This window comes from Amphiura filiformis, chromosome 13 (assembly GCF_039555335.1).
Source record: "Amphiura filiformis chromosome 13, Afil_fr2py, whole genome shotgun sequence".
Taxonomy (NCBI): domain Eukaryota; kingdom Metazoa; phylum Echinodermata; class Ophiuroidea; order Amphilepidida; family Amphiuridae; genus Amphiura; species Amphiura filiformis.
The window spans coordinates 24,344,853-24,359,729 of NC_092640.1; the positions used below are offsets into that span (position 1 = coordinate 24,344,853).

The following is a 14,877-nucleotide window of genomic DNA, read 5'->3' on the forward strand; positions in this document are numbered from 1 at the left end:
TTAATGTACCCTTTATATAACCCGACATTTAAACGTTTTCTGACAACCTTTTATAACCTTTTGCGAATGATGTTGAAAACGTTTTGTGTTTGCTGTGTATCTATGGTATCGGGTTTATGCAGAAACATGCACCCAATAATCCATCAAAATTGTGAATAAAAGAATGGAAATGTATAGTTTATAATACATGACAGTTCGCTAAATGTAATAGAAATTTGCTATTGTAAAATAAATGTGACACGACAGGGCAAAATGAGTCGTAGCATATAGCTAATAAAAATTCCTTTAAAAAGGAAATGGTCGTACCAAAGAAAGGGCGCATGTTGTAGGGTATTATAAATGTTTGACATAAGTATTGGAATTAGTGAACTGGGATAAACAAGCAAGCACGTGTAATATTTTACGATTTGAAAAGGTGTGATTAAAACGCATTATTTTGTATATTGCAAACACACCCCTGTTTATAAGTATCCACACAATGTCCCCATTTTGCATAGGCCTACTATATGAAAATGGGGATACAAACTGATAAAGATATCTTGAATCACGGTAGACCTATATCTCACCAACAGCCGACAACATGCTATGCAATTGTGATTTGTATTGAACCCCTCAACGTGGAGTTGTAAATGTATACGTTATTTGCGCTGTCTTTGTTTAAGCGTGGATGTCTACGGTTGCAGGTGTGTCCACGTTTGCATAGGCTTAGGAACCGGGGAGGGGACTTGTGGGGGCTTAGCCCCCTCAATATTTTTGGTCTAGGGGCTCAGGGGCTACAAAAAGAAGAAAAGTTATGTAAAATGTATTTGCCTACATAATACTACGGATGATAAGTTTTAATTATGCATGTAATCATTCATGACAATTATTGCATTTAATTACTGTACAACACATATTGTAAGTTTGATACATAAGACAACATTTTTACAATGTTATGCACATAATATTTTACGGGTTTTTCGAATGTACAGTGTACGGTCCTTATCTGAGAGGCTGGGACAAAATTAGTGTCTGATACTGTTGTATCGCGTAACCTGTCTGCCGCCCACAAACAGCGGTATTACACTTTCATTGGGCGAAAACGTTGACAAAAATCTGGCAATTGTACTGCCTGTTGTACTGTGCAAATATTACGGCCATAATATTTCTTTGCAACTTCCGCTATGGGTCAAAAGTGATTCTAGTATTCCCAATAATTATTACCTCTATCAAAAGATCATCGTGAGGTACCGTGTCTAGCTTGTATGTAATGGGTTAATTTTATAGTGAGTAATTAGTATGAAAAACTCCATCGGAACTGCATCGCACAATATCACTTGCGTCGATTCAAACTACAAAAATTGTGACGAAAGTTTCATCTCATACTAAACGTCATTAAATGTCAAAAGTGCTATTTAGTATTAGAATCCAAAAACAAATCAATTTGAGCAATAATGGCTGAAAGTCACTGCTGAAAGTGTGGCCAAATTGTTAGCAACGTATTATCAGTGTACTTCGGTTTATATATAAATGCGCACGTGCAGTGGCGTGCGCAAAGGGGGGGAAGGGGCACGCCCCAACTTTTGTTGGTCATTCGGGGGAAATCAGTCATTTCCCCCGAAATGACTGATTTCGCCCGCACCGAAAGAGTGCCAAATAAATGGAATAAAATTACAGTTGTTGTGCAATTAGGGACCATTCACAAACACTTGTTAGGGGGCTGATGCAAAAAGGGGGGCTGATGCAAAAGGGGGGGCTGAAACGTTTTTACCCTCCTCAAGGGGGGGGGCTGAAAAATATGACAACAAATTTTCCTGAAAAAATGATTTATATGCTTTTCTATGGGGTTGACCCATAATTTTCATGTCAAAAAGGGGGCCCTGACATTTTTGAGGTCTCAGTAAGGGGGGGCCGAAAATTTTCGCGATGAAATTTTTTTTGCATCATGCCCCCCTAACACGTGTTTGTGAACGGTCCCTTACGACTAAACAAACGATTCATTTAGCTTGATCACTTCACATATTTAAATATAAACATTGTAATTGTTTTCATTATTATATACCGACTTCATTTTGATGATTTGTATATTTTGAATTTCAAAAATACTACTCCTTTCCCCGTTTATCGAGGAGGGACTTCAACAACAAAATTCGGAGTTTGTTTTCTAGCTGTTCCTCTTCCTCTTCCTCTTCGGCAGCTTCCATCTGCGCTTCCTCTTCGGCAGCTTCCATCTTCGCAAGGTTATCATCTTCGCGTTTCTTAGCATTAGCGGCGTTGTTACCGGTACATCTGAAGCAAATAGAATAAATCGTGATATTTTAATAATAATTTAATTAAAATGTTTTTAATTATTAAATTGCATAACTTAATACAGGGTGTCCTAAAAATTATTAGTATACATATCATAATATATTCTATGACATCTCAATGTCACCTGGGAAAATCGATACAGGTGAAGGTTAAGACTCAAAACAGTGGCGGCACCATGGATTGGGGTGGTTTTTTTGGGGGGTAATTTTTTGGGGGGTCCGAAAAGGGTTGGATCAATCGGATCACCCAGCTTTAATCGCAAATCATGTTGAAGCTTGTTTGGGGTGAATTTCCAAATTCAGACACCATTTTGTAACCAAAACAGTTAATAACTGTCTATAGCTTCTGTCCTGGACCCCGATTCATGGTGCATTCAGTTCATGTCACAATATGAATAACAAATCAGTTCTATTTTTGGCCCTTCTGTAAATGCTAAGGGTTTCATTGAACCAGTGTAGCGGGTCAAAAATCGGCCAGCTGGCTTACATTATAATGATTCTATTGGGTCATTGCGCACACCAGTTGGTCATTTTAATTTGCTAAAAGGGTCCAAAATTAGTTTGTAGGCCTGAATGAAGATGCATTCCAACTTTCACCAACAAATCTCCGCCCTTGTCAGCCTTTTTCCTTTTAACCCCATCTGCACTAGAAAAAAAAATGAGTAAAGTTTCACGATCTCGCCCAAGCTGGCTACGCCTAAAAAAAACCCCAAAAAACCACCTAAACATGGAGTTAGTCTAGGCTTCATCTGTTATAGCTTACCTAGCAAGGGATGGTGCTGGTATTCCTCGGAAGCAATTAATGGAGTATGGCGCGTCGGTATGTAGACGATACTCAAATACGTGCTCCTTATCACTATCTCCATCATGAGTCGGATTCGAGCTATTCACTGAACGGCCACCGTTAGTCAACTCGCTATTAGTGAATAATCTGCAAATGGAGGAGATACAAAACTACTTAAAGTTCACTGGGCGTATGCTACTCAAATTTATACCACTACACACTCTTAAATGATGTAGTCGATTCTAGTAAAAAAATCTCACTAGATCTGAGTCAAATTTTAACCAATTCTAGACACGATTTTGGGTCAAATTTGACTCGAAAATGAGTGATATCTTATTTCACTAGAAATCGACTGGATGATTTTAAGATTGATTTATTTCACAATTCATTCATTCCTACTATTATTCCCACTACTGATGTCAACAATTTACAATACCCTACATCATGGCACTTTTTCTTTGGTACGCCCATTTCCTTTTTAAAGGAAATTTTATTTTAATTTAATTAAGTTCCCAGGGTAAGTTCAACAAATTATGTTATTAAGTATAAACACTAATGATTGTTGATCAAGAAATTGCACACCCCTCCAACACCACAACCAAATGAACCTGTAGAAGTGCTCTTCAGCAAAATCATAGGCGAAAATAGTAACATTTTGCACACGATTTGCAATTTAAAGAGAATTGGACATTCCTCATTAACATGAAGCTAGTATGTGGACAATGTGCTCTCTCATTTAATGACATAAAATTTGACAAATATTGTAAGTATCACTTGAGGTTTTGACTTTTAAAACCTACATTTTTGTCAAAAGTTGTACGTGAATAAGTTGATTTAGCGGGAGTGTTAGCTTTCGTTCGATATAAAAAACCTAAAACAGTGGCGAAATTCTGATTGGATGAAGGGAACACTTGAGGTTTTGACAAAAACCAATGACAGAAGGCAGTTAAAAGCCACTTTTTATCTTGATTTGAATCTGTTTTATCATAATTATGCAGTTTTATCATATGCAGTTGTTTCACCAAGCAATAATTTTTATGTAATTAATGTTTTATTATATAAATGACCTCAATGGAAATAAGCCCTTTTTAGGGCTTTCTTGGTCTATCCTTGGCATTGTATGTTGTTTTATAAATATGTGATGTATTTTAATGCATTTATTCTGTTCTGATGTGTAGTATAATGGGTTTTTTTTAATTGCCAAATAAAATCTATCTATCTATGCCTATTCCAGCTAGAAGCTTACACAGCTCTTATGATGCTATGCACTCAAGTCAACCGTGTAGTAAACACAGACACTGTATGGCAAGCCCAAGCGGACAAAAATGGCGAACATCACGCTGTGCTTATCGAGCATAACGCCGTGCATCGAACACACCACTGTACCTGTCGAGCATAACGCCGTGTACATCGAACACAACACGCCGTGTTTGTCGAACTCATAACGCCGTGTGCATCGAACACAGCACTGTACCTATCGAACATAACACCGGCCTGTCGAACATAACACGCCCAAGCGGACAAAAATGTCAAACCTCACGCTGCAGCGTGCTGTGCCTATCGAGCATAACGCCGTGTATATAAAGCCTGTCTCCCCGTCCGGGGGCGTTCGTATATTTTTTTCGTAGACTTGGGCATATTTTCAAATACCAGGGGTTCGTTTCCCAAACTGTGGGGACGCGACCCTTTTAGATGTCGCAGCTTTTTCAAAATGGGGTCGCAGGGTCTACCATCCCGGGGGGGGGGGTCCCATAAAATGACATGCGTCATGTGCCTGTCAAGCGACCCTTTATTTTGGGCAAATCCGGAAATCCTACACCCATCGACCCTGTTTTTTCATCAATCCTACACCCAACGACCCCATTTTCAGCAGCCTACACCCAATGGCCCCTCTTTTTAGATTTAAGACTGAAGACTGAAATTAAAATTTCAAACAAATTAAGTTGAAACATTTTGACAATTTTATTAAAAGGCATTGGGGTCGCGGTCACGTTTGGGAACATATTTAAACACGAAATAAAGAAATTTAGCTCAATAGGCCTAACGCATTTTTCAAATAAATAATTTAAAAAAAAGTAGCCCCTAAGTCATTTACGAACAGCTTGTTTCATTAAATTGATAACTAGCTATATGTAACCCGTCGCCCGTGTAATGACACGCCCGGGTGCTCACTTCAGTTGCTCAATAGGTTACTAATATATTAGAAAATGTTATAGGTTGTGCCCTCGGTTGTGCCTTAGGCCTATAGTATTCAGTTGCTCAATAGGTTACTAATATATTAGAAAATGTTATAGGTTGTGCCCTCGGATGTGCCTTATCATTATTGCGGGTCACTTTGGTCCTCCATATAACAGCAAACCCGCACATATAATGAGTACCTCCCCCTGAACCCGGCGTGTTTAGTTCGACATGCAGTGTGTTGAGTTCGATAGGCGGTGTTATGGTCGACAGGCGGTGTTATGGTCGATGTACACAGCGTTAGTATGCTCGATAGGCACCGTGTTGTATTCGATGTACACGGCGTTATGCTCGATAGGCACCGTGTTGTGTTCGATGTACATGGCGTTACGAGTTCGATACACGGCGTGTTATGTTCGACATACACGGCGTTATGCTCGATAGGCACAGCGTTATGTTCTACATTTTTGTCCGCTTGGGCTTGCCATAACTGTGTTCTCTACAAGGTACTGCTGCTTGGACAAAATTGTGTGCTCAGGTGTATCGAGATGGCAACTGTGCATAGATGCGTTTATAAGAGAATGCAGGCCGTCTTACAGTAAAATTTCCAGAGGAATCAAAATTCGTGTAAGCCGCAAAATATTGCCCAGTTTGTGTTATATTTTGGTTAAAATAATAAGACCAGGCCTTCGAAATCCCAGGTATGAAATATCCCTTGTCCGGTCGTCTATTTTGTTTTCAAACGAAATTGCTTTCATATAGTCCATTGCTTATTGTAATAGCTTCTAAGACTGTAGAGAGTCTACAGTATATGATTTAATTCATATTCTCTGAGAATTTTACACCGTATATTCTGGAACATAAACCGCAACTTTAATATTATGTTTATCATCACAGTTCTACATACCCGGAGGCGGTGCTATTCCACGAATCGCACTTGCCGGAGGCGTCGTATGATAAACAGTCATCGCACTTCTGTGGACCGTACAAAAGATGCCCATCCAAAACTATGCCAAGTAAGGGGGCCGGACATGCCATAGCATTGAAATTACTGCTTTTAGTGCTCAAACACCCGACATTTAGTCCCTTGGCTTGATCATCACTAGTATTCTGAGCGGTGAAATTATTCCACTAAGAAAAAACATAAAAAAACATAAATTTGAAAAAAATTTATATATATATATATTATGTATAAATGATAATAATATATGGATAGGCCTACAGGGGAAAGAAGAACCACGCATCGCACACCAGCACAATTTAACATTATTACAATGGAAACATAACATGCATATGGCAGATAAACCCTAATACCTGCCTGTGCGGGGACTAGAACGAACCCATAGTGATAATTTTACCAGTAATTTTAAAGGTAGGACTATTATACATTTTGATAAAGAATTTTGCACGTGGTTGATCAAGAAGGTAATCTTCAACCAACGTGCAACCAGGACACAATGCAGCTAAAACGATCATATACAAGGGCAAATTTAAATCTACAACTCTTCTTCGCTCAGGTCCACCTGAGTGAATATAATATTGATGTCTTAAAACCCCGGGCTTAAAACCAGAACCACCTATGTCCACAATTCCATGTTACTCATTTCGGTAATAAATGGACGGTTAATTCAGCCCTCCATCATAAATGTAAGGACTTTGGGGTATACGCATGGTCACTTGCATCTTACTATAATTGTTTAAAGTGACCATGCATATAATACCCCAAAGTCACTTGCATCATTATGGAGGGCAGAATCAACCGTCCATTTGTTGCCGAAATGAGTAACATGTAATTGTGGACATAGGTGGTTCTGGTCTTAAGCCCTCCATACATATACATTGGGTTGTGACCTTGAAAGTATTTCAACATTTGAACCGAAGTAGCTCCAAGTATAGACTACTTTCAGAATATTGGACTCGACTACGTCTCGTCCAATATTTTAAAACTCGTAGCTCTACCAATACATATGGGCTCAAAACCACTCATCGATATACCAAAATCGCTGAAAAGGTACCCCAAAACTGTGGCACATCCAACTAGGAAGAACCCCCCTTACTTTTTACTATATGGCTGTGAGTCATCTCCGAGGGTACGGAAAAGAAAATCAACTCATTTGGCACATCCTGCTACCGTAATATGCTGAACATCAAGAGAGTAGACAGAGTACCAAATAGGCCTAATACCATCTAGAATCTGACAGAGACAGCACCACTTGTTGAGACTCGTCAACTGAAATTCGTAGGGCATATACCCCTACTTGTCTGACGATCAGCCTGTATAAAGAGTAGGCCTATATATTATACATGGCAAGAGGAAACCGATGGCAACAAACTTTGTTCTGGAAATACATCCAGTGTCTTATGGAGGATATGGACAGCATGCTGAGTCAAGATCAACTATCAGCAATTGCGCAAGACCGAGGTAGCGGGAGGAAACTTGTGGTCGCCTGCTCCGCAGCCGAAGGATGATGATGATGCCTTGGGTTGAGCGGACTGCAGAGGGTACTTCTTGAAGTAGAAGGAAAACAAACAAAATCAATAAATAAACTTACCCCATGATAATGGTACCTTCCATTAGCATCAGCATGACCACCACAATCGTCCATTTTCTCAGTTGCTACAGCATCCGTATTAGATGAAGTGTGCCATGTCCACAATGGTGTTCCGTTAATCGTTATCGCAACAAATCCATCCACTCCGGTACACGCACCATTAGCCTGTAGTTTAGGATTTTTGGGGATACACTTCTTATAAGTCTGCGCCTGGATGGTTTTCCGATTTCCTCCACGTGTTCTCCAATCTGTATAGCTGGCAACATTTGTATAATCAGGGATGCCGTTGAATACGAAGTAGTGATAGTTGGTTTTTTTCCCCGAATTTGCTGTGAACACCTTTTCCGTAATGGTCATTGAGCTGAAGGAGATTGGATAGAGTGAGAAGCAAATTGAGTTACCGTATATACCCGGTTTCTATATCATATCATATCGTATCGTATCGTATCGTATCGTATCGTATCATATCATATCATATCATATCATATCATATCATATCATATCGTATCGTATCGTATCGTATCGTATCGTATCGTATCGTATCGTATCATATCATAATCATATCATACATGTCATATCATATCATATCATAGGCTATATCATATCATATCATATCATATCATATTACAGGCCTATATCGTATCATATCATATCATATCATATCATATATCAAGTCAATTATATCAATGTATTTCAAATGATATAATTTCATGTCATATCATATCATGTCAGTTCATCATATTAGGCCTATATCATATCGTGCCATATCGTATCACATCACATCAATTCACATCTCATCACACCACATCCCATCACATCATATCACATTACATGCCTATAATATCATATCATATCTATGATATCATATATCATACCAATCATGGGGCCTATACATATCACATCAAATCACATGTATCAGATGATATGATATGATATGACGTGGCATCATATCACATCACAGTATCCTATATCCACATCACATCACGTTTCATCACATCAACATCCACATCACATCATATATCATACCATATCGTATCATAATGTCACAGGACCCAAGCGTGTTTCCACTCTAACTATAAATATCATATCATATCATATCATATCATATCATATCATATCATATCATATCATATCATATCATATTGATACCATGTATGTCATGCATATCATAATACCATCATTATGCAGTTACTGTCCGTTTTTCCTATTCAGTGCACACACAGCGCTCCAATTGATGATTGACCTCTAAGCTCACTCACTGTATTGTAGGTATAGGCAATGGACTAGTTAGTGGGCTGGTGGGGAAACCCTTCACCCAATAATAGCCATAGAAGCTCACATGTGAATTATAATGTTCATCCTTAACATACTACAATATGAAGTAAAAAATGTCACGGGAAAGCTGTTGTCGAGCTGTTTTCCCGAAGAGAGTCTTCCAAAATTTCATAACAGTCGGACGTGTAATTTCAATGGCAAATTGTGCTTAACAGCTGACTCGCGATAGCTCCAACTTCGAACGAGCACCATCGTGTGATTGGTTTGATCAATTTTCGCCATAGAAGCTGTAAATAAACTTCAATTCTTTCCCTCTATGGTCATCTAAAATGATTAAAATGCGATTTTGGGAAGATTGTTGTTGAGCCCTCCCAAATATGGAGTTCTGACTGCCTAATGGGGAGTTAAAAAATGGAAAAACTTTTTCCAAACCGTGTTAAGTCTAAAATCACATGTTTCTCATTTACTTGTGTGATACGATCACAATAACTGTGACAAGTTTGACATGAGTTGTACCATCAACATGGCTGGATAACAATACGCAGACTATTGTTCTCGTTTCGGAAACAAAGGCCACGCTCAGTGCGTTTGCTTTAATTGTAATGGTGCATCCAACTGAAATTATAATACCTATTTCATCACAGCACATTGAATATCGCACAGGTAAATCAGAAATATATGTTTATGGATTTAACCAGGGCTATGAGACACATCCCTGATTTTAACATAGTTGAGCTGTTTTCAATGAGGTTTATCTTGGTTTAATGGGGTTTAAGTCCTGCAACGGTCGTGTTGAATTCTGCTGTAGACATGACTGCATAATGTACTATTAACTTACGACGAAAGATCTGCGGTGTACCCGGTATAACTCGCGTTAGGCCAGGTGTAGGTTCCCGTTCCAGTAAAGAAATCACCTACTTGATTATTTGTCATAGCATAGGACATCCCAACACATGAAATTATCACGACAACGATAAAACACCCATGAAGTGATAACATCTGTGAAAAACAAAATATCGAGATTCATTAAGGCCTACTAGTCCACAGAGTGGGTCCAGGATTTTGAAAGGAGGTCCAAATGAAAAAAAAAATCCCTCGCGAAAATACGATAATAGGCCATTATGGTTGAGAGGGTAGCCGACGCCTCTCGGAGTAGAAAAATATTGCACAAATTTAGTCAAAGTCCCCTTTCTCCCCAAAATATTGGTTCCCTATTTTTTTTAGAGGAGGGGCGGGCCCCATGCTCCACCTTGGGTCCGGTCTTGTAGTAGTAGGGGAGAGAGGGGGTAAGTTGAGCCACTTTTTACATTTCCTTTCACTACGCTCAAATAAATAAAGCAGGACCCAAATGCAGTGTTACAAATGAAACATATGTATGTTTACTTGGTTATGATACCACAAAATTTTAATCAAATGTTGGCACTTTCTCACAGTGAGACGCCAAAATTTATTTGCAAATTGGCTCAACTTACCCCAACGGTGGGGTAAATTGAGCCAGTCGCGGGGGTAAGTTGAGCCACCATAGAAATGCACAGTTATATGCCATAGCTGTGAAATTCAATTTTGCCTTTTTTCTAAATTGTTGTTTTCATGTATTTATTTCGAAAAATAGTTTGAAATAGAAGTAGTTTGATCTAAATATTGCATACAAGTAATTTCTGACAAGATTTTACTTTGAATAAAAAAATTGGGGAAATTTATGCAGGTTTTTCCTATGCTCAACTTGCCCCATAGCCTTTGGCTCAACTTACCCCATGTGACCCTTTTTGTCAACAACCAAGCCTCTCGGCTGACTAAAACTTGTTACAGTTGTAAATAGTTTTCTAAAATAGTGTTCATATATCACATCCTCAATACCCAGAATGCTATCATTAAAGCCATTTTCTTTCTGGGTGAAACATGAAAAAAATTTCCAAAAGTTCAACAAAGTGCGAAAAATGAACTTTCTAATGCCACCTTCTTACCATATGTGCAAGTGATTCCATATTACACTTGAGAAGCCTCTATTATGCCATATACAAATAAGTGGAACTGCAAAGTAAGAGAAGTTTTTAATTTTCTTTCTAGAGGGGGTGGATCAACTTACCCCCTGGCTCAACTTACCCCCTGGCTCAACTTACCCCACTCTCCCCTACTATACACACCACACAAAAGTATTACCATTACAACATGTAGTTGAACATTGATTCAATACTCAATCCCGGGCAATTCCGCGGGCAATATCCTGTCGATTTCACATGACATACTGCTTGGAAATGTTACTTGCATGATAGCTCATGATATAGGCTAATAAATGGGATGGAAGGTGTGTGTAACTTGTGGTGACATCATGCGCATACTGCAGTTACTGTCCGTTTTCCTATACACAATACACAGTGCTCTTTCCCATTGACGCGTGACCTTTACAAATAGCCCTACGTTAACAGTATGGGGATATGACTAGTTAACGTCGCTGTGTGAAAAATAACCGGCCAATATTAAAAGTACTCTTCTAAAGTTCTAGAAAATATAGTTTTTAACATGTCCTAAATTTTAGCTAATTTAGATGTTTGGAAATATTCGTACTTTGGTGTTTTAGTTAATGTTATAGGTAATAGTACATTGCCTAGTTAACGTCGCTGTGTGAAAAATAACCGGCCAATATTAAAAGTACTCTTCTAAAATTCTAGATAATATAGTTTTGTAACATGTCCTAAATTTTTAGCTAATTTAGGTGTTTGGAGAGGGTCGTACTTTTGTGTTTTAGGAAGGACATGTAAACGACAGATAACACCAAAAATATGAAGAAATTATTTCCAAACCGTGTTAAGTCAAAAATCATTATGTTGCTCATTTTCAAGAATGCTGGTTTACAAAAGCACGCCATTGTCTGATTTCGTGAACAAAGCCACACATAACATTGTTTCCTTTCGTTTCCTTTATAATCGGTTACCCAACTGAAGCTATGAATACCAGCTTTATTGCGATATCGCACATGAAAACAGTCACTTGTGCACAACCAGAGAAGATCCGATTTAATCAGTTGAGCTGTTTCAATGAGTGTTATCTTGGTTTAATAGCTTTTAATGGGGTTAAGTCCTGCAAAGGTCGAGATGAATTCTACTGTAGACATGACTGCATCATGGCCTATTCCGATGCTTACAACATGTGTAATGGCGGAAAGACGGGAATCCGTTTAACAAAGAAACTATATAATCCACAAAATGTCCAGATGCCTTTAAAATTGTCACCAAATGGTTTAATCGGTTTCTGCAAGGTATCAGGAAACTGGTTACGGATGAAGGTTGCACCTTGCACGGAAGCGGTGATGGGCGAAGATGAAAGTCAAAGATGGTTGACGTCTTGCAAGGGTTGGGGACGACTCGGGAATTTCAAATGCAATAATAAGGTCACGTGGTTGCTCCATAAAGGACATAATGGCATTTAAACACGTAATGAACACACAAGTCAATATTTTTGGCGCGTTTCAAGGTCATCCGGTGCCTTAGGCCCTTCGCACTTGATTATTAGTTTCCTGTTTACCGCCCGCGTCCAAAATTGAAAATCTCAAAATAATTAATTATTTTATTTTTATTTCTAATTTTCTCTTTAAAATAACTTTCAACTACTTCTACTTGCCATTTTCTGACTTTAATAATATCAACAATAATGATGAATGAACAAAGAGTACAACTCCACCTTCACTTATTTATAAAATCAAATATTGTTGTGAAATAATTAAATGCCCGCCCTTGTCAAAACGAGTCAATAGTTGCTTGTAATAGTTCAAACTAAATAAAGAAAATAAAAGATAATTAATAATCAATAATTAAAAGTCACCTCGTCCCTTTTTCAAAATCTTTAACAGGAAACTCATAATCAAGTGCGAAGGGCCTTATGGGCTAGCCACGTGAGTGACCTTCTTCTAAGTCCCCGGGTCTGAGTCCTCCAGACCTTGAAGGACCTTTGTCTTTTAAGGCTGGTAGTTTCTTCCACCCGACACATCCATGAACCATTCTCCCACCACCATTTTCCTGATACCTTGCTGAAACCAGTTCTTTACAGTTAGTTAAACTATTACGATGTAAAGGCATCGGGATATTTTGTGGACGAACGTTTCTTCGTCTCTGCATTCAATCAAACGGATTTCCGATTTGCCGCCATCATAAGCACTGAATAGGCGCATGATGTCACCACAAGTGACACCTTCACATCTTATCATTATTAGAATCAGCCAAATTCGTTGTGTTTGTAGGACAACGGAACAATTTTGCCGTCTTAAGGGCATACTACACCCATATATTGGTTTGATTGGTCTAAATAAATATTGTTTCATTTATACCTAGGCGATATATGCACGGATCATGTGAAATAAAAAAAAATATGAAAAAAAAAGAAAAAAAAGTGCTTTTAAACAATTGTAGTAAGTCATTTTAGCCCTATATATATTTTGTTTACTGTATCCTAGTTACTCAGATGCGTGTTTCATAACAAACCATGATTTATTCTATTCAACATGTTCAATAGGGTACATGAATAGAATACATTAAATCCTTTGTTATACTCTCTATAGAAAATCTAGTGGTGCATGCAAAATATATAAACACTTACACAATGGATCTATAGTCATTAGTCAATAATACTATAATGTGTTGTTAGGAGAAGAAAAGGCTATTAGGTCACCATATGTCAGGTTATAGGTCAATTGGTTCAGGTCAAATTTAAGCATCAATTTTGAATACACATGTGAGAGTTTGTGATATCATAATGAGGAATAATGTTGATATTCTGTCTTTAACTGGATATATATCGAGAAGTGCAAGGTGGATATACTAATATAACTTGGGATGTAAATGGTGAGTACAATTTAGAATGCCTAGTTAAGATGGATTTCACAAATAAATATAAAATAGTTACCAAAATCACAAACGTTAAGCTTACGGAAAACTACCCAATATGGTGGTACAGGTGACAAGAAATACAATTTTTTCAACATTGCTGTAGTATGGTTGTGGTAACCTGTTACCTGTGGCTTAATTAAGTTTCAGTGAAATAAAGTAAGTTAAAAATACAAAATATAGCTCAACATTGAAAATAGAAGCATTTTAACCAGTTCCTTTTTTGATAGTTGTGGAGCACCAAGTTCATGAAGTCATAAAAGAAATCAGGAACCACTTATTCCCATATTACATATCAACTTTATTTCCCTAACGTGTTAGCAACACATATCCAAAATTTTAACGAAATCCGTTGATAGTAAGCTTTCCAAAATGAAGTGAATTTAAATCATCAGTGATGTACCACCTTTTGGCTTCTACTTTTAAAAGCACGTAAGCTACGTTGATACCGATGCCACCAATAAAACGAGAAGATTTGCCCCTTCATTTTGCATACCACTTTGTCCAATTTTTTTTTGTAATTTCTTCACAAAATGCAAAAAAATGCAAAAAAAAATCAATGGGTGTAGTACCCCCTTAAGTAAGACATTAAATTCAAAGCACATTGTTAAGCGCCCAAGATAGTATGGCGCATGCACCCAAACCGCATTGACCAATGGTCCACTCTTCATGAAGAAGGTTAAAATTAGAAGGGGAAAAAGAATTACTAAGGGACCGCGATTTTATTTAAGAAAAAGATTCACATTTTGTTAATTGCGAACCCTCCCCTCTCAATAAAAAAAAATCCTGGCTACCTGTCTATAGGTGTGGTCGAGGTGACATTTTGATTCTTCCGACATCATGACTCGCCGTTTGGGTCACATAATGATTATGCTTCATTGCAATAAAGACTCGCACAATAAAGTATTTTACACACTAAAAGA

At 38.0% G+C, this 14,877-nt stretch overlaps 1 protein-coding gene across 1 annotated transcript; it reads right to left on the minus strand.

Moving 5' to 3' along the window:
* Positions 1-1,934: 1,934 nt before the first annotated feature.
* LOC140167233 (uncharacterized) lies at positions 1,935-10,057 on the minus strand. Its single transcript, XM_072190578.1, has 5 exons — positions 9,916-10,057; positions 7,803-8,163; positions 6,158-6,381; positions 3,052-3,219; positions 1,935-2,268 (listed from the first exon to the last, which is right to left on the minus strand). Exons 1-5 carry the CDS (start codon positions 10,020-10,022, stop codon positions 2,085-2,087), a joined length of 1,044 nt encoding a protein of 347 aa, XP_072046679.1. The 5' UTR covers positions 10,023-10,057; the 3' UTR covers positions 1,935-2,084.
* Positions 10,058-14,877: the final 4,820 nt, after the last annotated feature.